Source organism: Hypanus sabinus, chromosome 4 (genome assembly GCF_030144855.1).
Source record: "Hypanus sabinus isolate sHypSab1 chromosome 4, sHypSab1.hap1, whole genome shotgun sequence".
Classification (NCBI taxonomy): Eukaryota; Metazoa; Chordata; class Chondrichthyes; order Myliobatiformes; family Dasyatidae; genus Hypanus; species Hypanus sabinus.
In genome coordinates this window covers 92,009,071-92,022,456 of record NC_082709.1, presented here as the reverse complement: position 1 = coordinate 92,022,456, position 13,386 = coordinate 92,009,071, and the positions used below count along the sequence as shown (strand labels likewise).

General features: G+C 42.4%; 1 protein-coding gene across 2 annotated transcripts in view; it reads left to right on the top strand.

The window, feature by feature from the left end:
- Window positions 1–8,196, top strand: part of stam2 (signal transducing adaptor molecule (SH3 domain and ITAM motif) 2) — a 66,617-nt gene extending 58,421 nt beyond the window's left edge. For both annotated transcript variants that reach the window (XM_059967661.1, XM_059967660.1), the window contains exons 13-14: window positions 2,109–2,263; window positions 5,125–8,196. In XM_059967661.1, coding sequence (XP_059823644.1) covers window positions 2,109–2,263; window positions 5,125–5,344 — 375 coding nt within the window. In that variant the 3' untranslated portion in view covers window positions 5,345–8,196. The remainder of the gene's footprint in view (window positions 1–2,108; window positions 2,264–5,124) is intronic.
- The last annotated feature ends 5,190 nt before the right edge of the window (window positions 8,197–13,386 follow it).

The window sequence follows — 13,386 nt, the reverse complement described above, 5'->3', positions numbered from 1 at the left end:
CAGTCAGAAATAACAGATCATATACTGCATACAATTATAAAGAAAGTATACTTACAAATGTCAGCTTTATCAAACAGTTATTAAGAAAAAGAAAAGGAAAAAGGTAAATGGACTGCTTTACGGTTAACCCAGTCCAAATGTGCACCTCAGTTGGAGCTCATCTTGAAGTTGTCTTTGCCTCACGCACTGGACCCACAGTCTGCGTGAAAGCACACATCGCCTTCCGAATGTCGCTCGAACTCCGTCTTGAACTAACGGGCTCCCCAATGAGAGTATTGACCCTTTCTCTTTGAAGTCATTCATTTGCTCAAAGCACCTTGTGCAACAGGGACAGCATCCTCAGACATCTTCCCTCCTGTCTTCTCCCGTCTCCTGCCAGAAAGCCCACAAATCCATCACACAAACCTCTCCACCCAGCGTTGTCTATAATCCTCTACCAATTCCACCTTCCTGATTGACTGACACAACATTCCTAAGTTGAACAGTATAGTGCCAATATAAAGTATTCACCCCTACCCCCCTGGAAATTGTCATGTTTTATTGTTTTATGGCATTGAATCACAGTGGATTTAATTTGGCTTTTTTGTCACTGACCAACAGAAAAAGACTTTTTGTGTCGAAAGTGAAAAAGGACCTCTATAAAGTGATCTAAATAAATTACAAATATATAAAACACAAAATAATTGATTGCATAAGTATTTGCCCAGTTCAAGTCAGTAGCACCTAGAAGCACCTTTTGCAACATTATAGCCTTGAGTCTGTGTGGATAGGTCTCCATCAGCTTTGCACATTTGAACACTGCAGTTTTTCCCCATTCTTCTTTACAAAACTGCTCAAGCTCTGTCAGATTGTATGGGGACTCTTGCAGACTGCATCAGGTTTTCCTCCAGGATTTCTCAGGATTTTTCTGCATTCATTTTACCCTTCACCTTCACAAGCTTTCCAGTGACTGCTGCAGTAAAGCATTCCCACAGCGTGATGCACCCACCACCATGCTTCACAGTTGATGATGGGCCGTGTTTTGGCTTATGCCAAACATAGCTTTTAGTCTTATGACTAAAAGCTCAATTTTGGTTTCATCAGACCATAGAACCTTATATCAGCTGACTTCAGTCTCCCACATTCCTTCTGGCAAACTCTAGCTGAGATTTCATGTGAATTTTTTTTCAGCAGTAGCTTTCTCTTTGCCACTCTCCCATAAAGCTGTGACTGGTGAAGCACCGGGCAGCAGATGTATGCACAGACTCTCCCATCTCAGCCACTGAAGCTTGTAACTCCTCCAGAGTTGTCATAGGTCCCTTGGCGGCCTCCGTTTTGCATGGTCGATCAGTTTTTCAGGATGGTCTGCTCTAAGCGGATTTTCAGCAGTACCATATTTTTTTCTGTTTCTTGATGATTGACTCAACTGTACTCCAAGGGATATTCAGTGACTTGGAAATTTTCTTGTATCCATTTCTTGACTTGTGCTTTTCAATAACCTTTTTGCAGAGTTGCTTGGAGTGTTCTTTTGTCCTCATGGTGTAGTTTTTGCCAGATACAGGTGTATTTTTACTACAAAATCAATTGAAACACTGAGTTTCTGCTGAGTTTCTCCAGCATTTTGTGTGTGTTACTACCACCAATCTGGCAGGGCATTCCACATACCCACAACTCCATTTTAAAAGAAAGCTTACCTTTGACATCACTCTATATTTTCTTCTGGTCCCCTTAAAATGATGCCTTATACACACCTATCAAGTCACTTCTCATCCTTCACTCTAAAAATCAATCTAACCCTTCCCTCCAATATAATCCTCCATTTTTCAATCATGTGCCTATGTATCTCTTAAATTGTCCCTAATGTACAGATACAACATTTTAAAGACATTTAGTCAGGTACTTAGGTAAAGTTTAGAGGCATGTGGGTCAAACACAGGGAAATAGAAGCAGCTCAGGCAGTCACACTGGTTGGTGTGGAAAAGTTGGGCGTCTTAACACAAACGAGAAAATGTGCAGATGCTGGAATTCAGAGCACGCACATACACAGAAGTTAGGCCTCTTTCTGTATGACCTGTCTGACTCTACTTTCAAAAAATATTAACTTGAAATTTTGCCTTTGTTCTCCATAGGTGTATCGAGGACAGTCTCAGAGTGCAACTTACATGGCAGCAGGCATCTCCCAGGTAGCAGCAAGCCAGGGCTACAGTATAGCACCAGATCAGATTGGTGCGCTGAGATCTCTGCCCCCCAATGCAAACCAGAGCAGTCAGCCTCCCTATATAAGGTACAGTGTGACTGTGAAGGGTTGACCACCGGACGCCTTCCCCAGAAGGGCTCACTTGGGTTTACTGTGATGACAAATGACCATAGGGAGAGTCCAATAACAGAGTAAAGCCATGTGTTGGTGTGTCACGATCAGTAGATCAAGTTCAAGTTTAATTATCATTCAACCATACATGAATATAGCCAAACAAAACAGCATTAATTAGACTCTATCCAACTTCAGGCTGACCACTTTTCTTTTTGCCTTGGTCCACTGGACTCTCGCACGAGTTAGACCATAAGATATAGGGACAAAATTAGGCCATTTGCCCCATCAAGTCTGCTCCACCATTCATGGATTTATTTTCCCTCTCAAATCCATTCTCCCCATAACCTTTAACACACTTGTTAATCAAGAACCTATCAACCTCTGCTTAAATCCCCATACATTTTATTCCCAGGATCATTCTCAAGGACCTCCCCTGGACCTTCTCTGACACCACCACATCATTTCTTAGACATATGGGGCACAAAACTGCTCACAACATTAAGTTTTGGTTTAAGCTGTAATGCTGACTAAGGAGCCTGATGCCCAGCCTGAGCTCTCCAGCATACCATTTGGGGGAGTGCAACACAACTGAGGTGCCCCTTTATCCCCTGTGGTTTGCCCTGTACTTGCAGTGGCTTCCTATTCCTGGCAGGTTTTGTTTCTCGCCTCTATTGAAAGGCCAGAAGAACAAGTCAAGGAAGTTCACCTTGCCCTCTGTTTACTTCTGAGTTTTTACTGTCTTGTGCACAAGTACATAAATGCACAGCTGTAATGTAAACCTTGCTTGCAGGAGGAGCAGCATAGGTACAGTGCCTATAAAAAGTATTCATCCCACTCCCACTTGGAAGTTTTCATGTTTTATTGTTTTACTACATTGAATCACAGTTGATTTATTTTGGCTTTTTTGACACTGAGCAACAGAAAAAGACACTTTTGTGTCAAAGTGAAAACATCTCTACAAAGTGAAAAACTTTCAGATTCAGTTTGTTGTCATTTAGAAACCACAAATGCAATGCAGTTAAAAAATGAGACGACGTTCTCCGGAATGATATCACAAAAAAGCACACGACAAAACAGACCACACAAGAAAAACCACATAACGTTTGGTAATCCCAAATCCAGAGTTCGGAGAGGCTGCTGTGTATCAGTATCGCGCTACCATCTTAGCACGTTCCCCGGAAAGGAACTCCAAACCCGTCAGACAAAACAAGACTACCCAGGCACACCAAGTCAAGAGACCAGCACTACCACCCAACAAACCAAAAACCTACACAAAACCACATAGTTATAGTTAACATTTAGTTGCAATAGTGCAGACAATATCATAATTGATAAAAGACTGACAAAAATCACATAATTATAACATTTAGTTACAACAGTGCAGACAATACCGTAATCTGATAAAGAGCAGACCATATAAAAAGTCTCAAAGTCCCGACATCCCATCATCTCACGCAGACGGTAGAAGGAAGAGAAACTCTTCCTGCCATGAACCTCCAGCACCGCAACCTTGCTGATACAGCCCCTGGAAGCATCCAACCACAGCCAACTCTGAGTCCCTCCGAAAACTTCAAGCCTCTGACCAGCCCTCCGACACCGAGCACCCAGCACCATCTCTGCTGAGTGCTTCGACCCCGGCATCGGCCACCGAAACAAGCAACAGGCAAAGCTGAGGATTCCGGGCCTTATTTCCGGAGATTTTTCAATTGCACAGTAGCAGCGGCAGCAAAACAGGCATTTCAAAAGTTTCACCTGTCCGTTTCCATCAAATCAAGATTGTACATGGCATCCTACTTGACAGATCACAGATTAGATTACAGATATTCATTCCGAACTGACTGCTGCACGCTGCTGTGTCACACCGCCATCTTTGTGCTTAAAATAAATACTGCACTTTTTATGAGAAATAACAATTAGAACAAAAATAATCCATTGTAGTGATAAGCGGTCGATGTTCCTAAACTGTAGTGATTCGGGTTGTGCCTATTGGTTCTAGAACTGAATGGTTGCAGGGAAGGAGCTGTTCTTGAACCTGCTGGTGCAAGCTGCAAAATGGCCAAGGACTAGAGTATTGGAGTCTCCATACCACTTGGAATGCTCTCCACTGTATCTCTCTAGATGCTTGTAAGAGTCTTGTTGACGTACCAAATCTCCTCGAATTCCCAATGAAGTAGAGCCACAGGTGTACTTGCTTTGTGATTGCATCAATATGTTTGTCCCAGGATAGACCCTCTGAGAAGCCCAGGAGGTGGAAGCTGCTCACCCTTTCCACCTCAATGAGAAGCAGACACATAGAACAGTACAGTACAGGCCCTTCAGCCTACAGTGTGACTATCTTTTAATCCACTCCCAAGGTCAATTTCATCTAAGAGACTCTTAAATGTTCCTAATATATCTACCTCTACCACCACCCCGGTAGCTTATTCCATGACCCCACCACTCTTGTCTGCCCCTGACATCCCCTCCCCCCATGCTTTCTCCTTGTATTAGCCATTTCTGCCCTGGGGAGAAAGTGTATATTCTTCTGATTTCCACGATCAGTTCCTTGGTCTTGCTGACATTGGATGTGCACGCGCAGTGGTTGTCGGGATCTGAGATTCTGTCAACAACAGTTGTGTCTTTGGTGAATTTATAGATCACATTTGAGCTGTGCCTAACCACACAGTCGAGAGTAGGGACAGTAGAGCAGTGGCTAAGCACGCATCCTCGAGGTGCACCTGTGTTGATTATCTCCTTCCACCCAGGACTTCCAGTATCACTGCTGACGTCCCTCTGATAAAGGTTATATAACTGGGGATAAGTAATGAAACAGTGATTTTCTATTTGTTCTACAGCACTGGAGCACCACCAACGTACATGAACCAAGCAGCAAGCCTCCAGGTGACAAGTGGACCTGCCACCCCCTACACAGCTCAAGTAGGATTGAGCACTGACATGTCTGCCTATCAGAACACTACAGTCAGTGCATCTTTGGCTGCAGGCTACCCCATGGTGTCCCAGGCTCAGTCTCTCCCCCAGCAACACTCTAACTACTTCCAGCAGCCACTGCTTTGAAGCTTGTCTCTGGGTGCACATCTCCAGGCTGTTGTACTGGTTTCTGTGTTACTGTGCTGGTACTGCCCTGTTTAATGTGCACTGTGCCAGTACATAAGTGTTACATTTGAGATTTCCTTTCACCAACCCTTACTGCTCACAAGGGCATTTGTAGTGGGCTAATTTTCTTTTTAATGAAATGGGTGTAAATTCGTTTTCTAGTTTTTTATGTGGCCTCTCCCTCTCTCAGATCTGGTGTACCATTAAGTCCTTTTGCTCATGGCCCCACTGAGAATTCAGGTGTTCCAGCAAATTGTCCTTGCTGAATGTTGTGGGACTGACATGTACCAGCATTCCCTTCCCACTCTCTCATTGCAACTACAAGACATGACCCTCGAGATTCACACTGGCTTAGTTCTTGGAACAGTGAAAGGTGTAAATCCAACTAGACTGTAGGAAGAGACTGTGGAGTGCACCTGGGACTGGTTACTATTAGCTACAGAATTTTAAACTAGAGAACAAGGTTGTTGAGAAAGAGCACAAGTTAGAACAGACTGACTTTGTCAAGAGCATCAGAATTACAGGTGAGGATTAGTTTTTAAGCTGAATACCAACTCAGTGATGTGACTATTGGCAATCTGGGTAAGTAAGGACTTGGACTGTAATCTCTGTATTCCTTTCTGTTCTGGATTGTGGGACACTGAATTTTATGCCCAATCTTTTCCATTTTTTCTCAGTCATGACCAGGCAGAGGTAGGTTCTGAAATTCAACCACAGTGTGTGATATTGCACTTGCTGCTTTGTCACAATGAACAATGAGCTGATCGAGATTGGGCAGACAGAAGACTGAGCATAAAAACTCACAATGAAAGTGGACCCTGAAGTTGCCCAAAAACTGACTTTAAAACAAAAATACTGTACTTTTAAAAGCCTGAAGTATCATCGTAAGTCAATAATGGGTAAAGAATTGAGTAAAGCAGTAGTGGTGAAGCATCTGACGATTGTGCTTTGAACATGTTCTGCTCTGGGTTCATGGTCCAGTGGTCATTTTGTTCACATTCACAGTTCAGTGAGTGTACAGAATTATCAATGCATCAATACTTCCTTTTATCAACTATGCTTCATGAAAAATCTCCCTCAACAGATCGTTGTGTAGATCATGATTCTATCCCTGTGACACCCATGGAATTGAATTAATTAATTTTTATATTGATCTGTATGCATCAGAAATCTAAATAAGCACATAATCTTTTATTACCTTGTTTTGCGATTTGAAAATTCATGCTTCTGTCTGTAGAATTTGGTACTTTAGTTACCTGGACAAATACAGCCCCCCTTCTCCACCACAGGACACACAGTGTCCCCGAACTAAGTGCTTTGATCAGGAATGTGTGTATCTGAAATGGTCACATAGCGATCATCCCTTTAATCATGTTCCGCCATGGACTTTGCAAGAGTCTACAACTGTACAGGAGTAAATTTACAGGAGGTGCTATAACCTTGGCTTTCAACAGGGAAAGTGAAACACTTGTGGATCTGTTTTGCAGGTTCTTGACTGAAATTGTGCAGCTCAATTCTGATTGAGCCAGCTTTTGGTACCTCTTTTCCCCCTACCCAAAATGTGACCATTCAGAGTATGAATTGCAATCTGATGTTCTTGGAGAGATTTTGCAACTGGTGGGGGAAAAAAATTTTATATTTCCAGTTTACTTGTGTTTTAAAGTTTGTGGTGAGCCCTGTGTTCAATTGTTATAATAGAATACTTGATAATACTCAATGACTTAAGTCTAGTTCCAAGATCAAACATTGTGAACCTCAGTTGGCATGCTTACAGAAAAGTTGACATGTTTACAGAAAATTGGGGAATAGTTCTTTGAAATACTTCTCTTTTAAAAGACAAGATTTAATAATGTTGCTGTTTAAATATTTAAAAAAACTATTTGTTATACTAATGACAATACTGTAGGATACAGCAGGATTTTGTACACTTGTGTTGCGCACAAACTGGACAAGGATAACTCTTGTACTCTTGGGAGATTCCCTTGTGCTTGTGAGGCCAATCAAGGCACATTCCCTTTTCTCCAGTATCCTGCGTCCCCCTCCCCCCATTCCTCATCCATAAAATATTCCTTACAATAATGACAATTTCTGGCCTGGACACCTCTCCTCGTTTCACCAGATATTAACCTGTCCCTTTGTGGCTCGTTGTAACTAGTTGTCACTTAATTCCACCCATTTTGGTAGCTGCAACTAACAATAAGGAATTGTACGTACTGCTTCTTTGGGTGTGTTAGTGATCACATATTTATAGCCTCAGTTTTGGTGTCTCCCAATATTTAAGTTAAGCCATTAGATATTTGGGCTAGAAAAATATCACAATCTGAAGATTGTCACAAAAGTAGGAATGGTCACTTCGTCAAACTTAGTTTCCCTTTTTAAATCTGCTTATTTATATTAAGCAACTACTTGTATTTAAAACAAGCACAATAAGACAGAAACCAGTCAACCCCAGTTAATTCTATTATAATGTATGTTGAAGATTTGTTTATAGTTGTATTTTACTTTATTCCTTTCAAATAAAGAAAATAATCTGCTGGTTTGGGCTGTTTTCCCACTTGATATTTGCTTTTGTGTGCGTGATGCTCAATCATTGTAATTGGGAGTGTGGGATTACTTTTTTTTTGTTTATTTCTATCTGCACAAGACCCTTAGTTCTAATTTTATTCCTTCAGTGAGTGTTGTAATATCATAGATGCAAGATGTCAGCAAGAATGATGCACAATGGTGGCTTGTACTGATATTTACTAGGCTTCAACTGCCTTCTAATTCTTTCAAATACCGGTAATAAAATAATTAATTTTTATTTAAATAAAGCTCATGTGTTTTGCACTTTTTGCATGTTCCTTGCTAGTTTTAGATGAGATTCACTACTCTGCCTCTGTTTTAAGTGACCAGTCCTCTATCTTCTAATGTTCTCTTGTTTCTCTCATTGAAAATACTTATAAATATATAATACTATTTACAAGATACCCTTAAGTGAAATTAGTATTTCACCATTATTCTTAGTTGCTCTTGAAAACTAATTGGTATTTTATAGTAGTCTCTAACTGAAAATACCTGCTTTTGAGAAAACAACAAAACTAAAATAAAATTGAAAAATTAAACCCAATTTACATTAAGATAACACTTCCATAATACTTAGGAACAGCTTTGGGCCATTTGGTCCAACTGGGAAGGAGATCAGCCAGAGGTCGTGGTACATATTGGTACCAACAACATAGGTAGGAAAAAAGAAGAGGTCCTGAAAGCAGACTACAGGGAGCTAGGAAGGAAGTTGAGAAGCAGGACCTCAAAGTTAGTAATCTCGGGATTATTGCCTGTGCCACGTGGCAGTGAGAATAGGAATAGAGTGAAGTGGAGGATAAATGTGTGGCTGAGGGATTGGAGCAGGGGGCAGGGATTCAGATTTCTGGATCATTGGGACCTCTTTCAGGCAGGTGTGACCTGTACAAAAAGAACGGGTTGCACTTGAATCCCAGGGGAGGTTACATATCCTGGCAGGGAGGTTTGCTAAGGCTATTGGGGAGAATTTAAACTACATTTGGTGGGGGGTGAACCAAATTGAAGTGACGGAGGAAAGGGAGGTTGGCTCACAAATAGAGAAAGCTTAGAGACAGTGCAAAAGGGAGGGTAGGCAGGTGATAGGGAAGGAACATGCTCAGACAGATGGTTTGAGATGCGTCTTTTTAATGCAATGAATATTATGAACAAAGTGGATGAGCTTGGAGTGTGGATCAGCAGTTGGAGCTATGCTGTGGCCATTATGGTGACTTGGATGGTGCAGGGACAGGAATGGCTACTTAAAGTGCCAGGCTTTTTCAGAGAGGAGGCGAAAGAGGTGGGGGTGTGGCACTATTGATCAGGAATAGTGTCACGGCTGCAGAAAAGGAGGAAGTCATGGAGGGGTTGTCTACAGAGTCCCTGTGGATGGAAGTTAGGAATAGGAAGGGGTTTAATAACTCTACTGGGTGTTTTTAATAGACCACCCAGTAGTAACAGGGACATCAAAAAGCAGATACGGAGACCGATTCTGCAAATAACAGTTGTTGTGGGAGATTTCAATTTCCCAAATATTGATTGGCATTTCCCTAGAGTGAAAGGTTTAGATGGGGTGGAGTTTGTTCGGTGTGTTCAAGAAGGTTTCCTGACACAATATGTAGATAAATGTAGAGCGAGAGACTGTATTTGATCTGGTCTTAGGAAATAAACGTGGTCAGGTGTCAGGTCTCTCAGTGGGAGAGCATTTTGGAGATAGTGATCACAATTCTATCCTTTACCATTGCATTGGAGGGGGATAGGAACAGACAAGTTTGGGGAGTGTTTAATTGGAGTAAGGGGAAATATGAGGCTATCAGGCAGGAACTTGGAAGCATAAATTGGAAACAGATGTTCTCGGGAAAGTATGGAAGAAATGTGGCAAATGTTCAGGGAATATTTGTGTGGGGTTCTGCATAGGTACGTTGCAATGAGATGGAAAGGATGGTAGGGTACAGGAACCATGGTGTACAAAGGCTGTTGTAAATCTAGTCAAGAAAAGAAGAGTTTACGAAAGGTTCAAAGAACTAGGTAATGCTAGAGTTCTAGAGGAGTATAAGGCTAGCAGGAAGGAGCTTAAAAATGAAATTAGGAGAGCCAGAAGGGGCCGTGAGAAGGGCTTGGCAGACAGGATTAAGGAAAACCCCAGGGCATTCTACAAGTATGTTGAAGAGCAAGAGGATAAGATGTGAGAGAATAGGACCAATCAAGTGTGACAGTGGAAAAGAGTGTGTGGAACCAGAGGAGATAGCAGCAGTACTCAATGAGAACTTTGCTTCACTACGGAAAAGGATCTTGGCAATTGTAGAGATGACTTGCAGCAGACTGAAGAGCTTGAGCATGTATAAACGTTTGTTGATATTAAGGAAGAGCATATGCTGGAGCTTTTGGAAAGCATCAAGTTGGATAAGTCACCGGGACAGGACAGGATGTAGCTCAGGCTACAGTGGGAAGCAAGGGAGGAGATGGCTGAGCTACAGGCAATGATCTTTGCATCATCAATGAGGACAGGAGAGGTTCCGGAGGACTGGAGGGTTGCAGATGTTGTTCTCTTATTCAAGAAAGGGAGTAGAGATATCCCAGGAAATTAGTGGTTGATAAGTTGATGGAGAAGATCCCGAGAGGCAGGATTTATGAATATTTGGAGAGGCATAATGTAATTAGGAATAGTCAGCATGGCTTTGTCAAAGGCAGGTCGTGCCTTACGAGTCTGATTGAATTTTCTGAGGATGTGACTAAACACATTGATGAAGGTAGAGCAGTAGATGTAGTATATATGGATTTCAGTGAGGCATTTGATAAGGTACCCCATGCAAGGATTATTGAGAAAGTCAGGAGGCATGGGATACAAGGGGACATTGCTTTGTGGATCCAGAACTGGCTTGCCCACAGAAGGCAAAGAGTGGTTGTAAATGGGTCATATTCTGCATGGAGGCTGGTGACCAGTGGTGTGTCTCAGGGATCTGTTCTAGGACCCCTACTCTTTGTGATTTTTATAAATGACCTGGATGAGGAAGTGGAGGGATGGGTGAGTAAATTTGCTGATGTCATAAAGGTTGGGGGTGTTGTGGATCATGTGGAGGGCTGTCAGAGGTTACAGCGGGACATTGATAGGATGCAAAACTGCTGAGAAGTGGCAGATGGAGTTTAACCCAGGTACATGTGAGGTGGTTCATTTTGGTAGGTCAAATATGATGACAGAATCTAGCTTTAATGGCAAGACTCTTGGCAGTGTGGATGATCAGAGGGATCTTGGGCTGTGAGTCCATAAAACCATATAACAATTAGAGCAGGGAAACAGGCCATCTCGGTACTTCTAGTCATGCAGAATGCTTACTCTCACCTAGTCCCACTTACCTGCATTCAGCCCATAACCCTCCATTCCTTTCCTGTCCTATCCAATTTTTTTTAATGACAAAATCGAACCTGCCTCTACCACTTCTACTGGAAGCTCGTTCCACACAGCCAGCACTCTCTGAGTAAAGAAGTTCCCCCTCGTGTTACCCCTAAACTTTTGTCCCTTAACTCTCAAATCATGTCCTCTTGTTTGAATCTCCTACTCTCAATGGAAAAAGCCTATCCACGTCAACTTTATCTATCACCCTCATAATTTTAAATACCTCTATCAAGTCCCCCCTCAACCTTCTATGCTCCAAAGAATAAAGACCTAACTTGTTCAACCTTTCTCTGTAACTTAGGTGCTGAAACCCAGGTAACATTCTAGTAAATCTCCTCTGTACTCTCTCTATTGTGTTGACAACTTTCCTATAATTCGGTGACCAGAACTGTACACAATACTCCAAATTTGGCCTTACCAATGCCTTGTACAATTTTAACATTACATCCCAACTCCTATACTCAATGCTCTGATTTATAAAAGCCAGCATACCAAAAGCTTTCTTCACCACCCTATCCACATGAGATTCCACCTTCAGGGAACTATGCACCATTATTCCTAGATCACTTTGTTCTACTGCATTCTTCAATGCCCTACCATTTACCATGTATGTCCTATTTGGATTATTCCTACCAAAATCTAGCACCTCACACTTATCAGCATTAAACTCCATCTGCCATTGTTCAGCCCACTCTTCTAACTGGCCTAAATCTCTCTGCAAGCTTTGAAAACCTACTTCATTAACCACAACGCCTCCTACCTTAGTATCATCTGCATACTTACTAATCCAATTTACCACCCCATCATCCAGGTCATTAATGTATATGACAAACAACACTGGACCCAGGACAGATCCCTGAGGCACACCACTAGTCACCAGCCTCCAACCTGACAAACAGTTATCTACCACTACCCTCTGGATTGGCATCTCCCATCCAGACACTGTTGAATCTATTTTACCATTTCAATATTAATACCTAACGATTGAACCTTCCTAACTAACCTTCCATGTAGAACCTTGTCAAAAGCCTTACTGAAGTCCATATAGACAACATCCACTGCTTTATCCTCATCAACTTTCCTCATAACCTCTTCAAAAAAATTCAATAAGATTTGTCTAATATGACCTTTCAAGCACAAATCCATGCTGACTATTCCTGATCAGACCTGGTTTATCCAGATATCAAATGATCTGATTTTTTTTTCAACATGTTCTCCTGCCTTATCCTCACAAACTTTCATTGTTCTCACTAGACAAGGAGCTGAAGGGAGAGCTGATTGAAGTTCATAAAATTATGGAAGACATAATTTTTAAGACAAACTAAATCTTTTTCCCAGTTGGAAGTCCGTTAGTCTCACGAGACCATGGATCTGCACCTGGAGTGGTTTTCAGGGCACAGGCCTGGGCAAGGTTGTATGGAAGACCAGCAGTTGCCCATGCAGCAAGTCTCTCCTCTCCATGCCACCGATGTTGTCCAAGGGAAGGGCAAGGGCCGATACAGCTTGGCACCAGTGACATCACAAGAGTTGCCAGAGCAAGGTTGAAGGCAATGTCGGACTGCCTTAGGGAAGGGGTTTACCTCCTGGAGAGGGGAGGGGAAGCCACAGCAACTGGGCCTCTGACAATGAGTCTGGTGCTGTGGCTCAGAAGAGCAGAGAGATGAAGAAGACAGCAGAGTTGATAAGAGATTGCATAGTCAGAGCGACAGAGACACCCAGATGACACGTTGCCTCCCATGTGCCAGGGTCAGGAAAGTCTTGAAGGGTGAGCAGTCAGAGATCTTGGTGCATATTGACACCATTGACATGGGCAGACTAGGTGAGGAGGTCCTTAAGAGGGGATTTGTAGAGCTAGGTAGAAAAACAGGACCTCCTGGGTAGTAGTCTCTGAATTGCTGTCTGTGTCATCTGGGTGTCAGTGAGGGTAAGATTAAGGGTAACATACCCTCGGGGTCTTCCGAAAGGGAGGGAGAATGATGGACCCAACTGAATGGATATAGTTAATTACAGGGAACGACTACGACCAAGAGCTAGGATAAGAGGCTCTGAGTGTCCAATGTGTTGGTGTGGG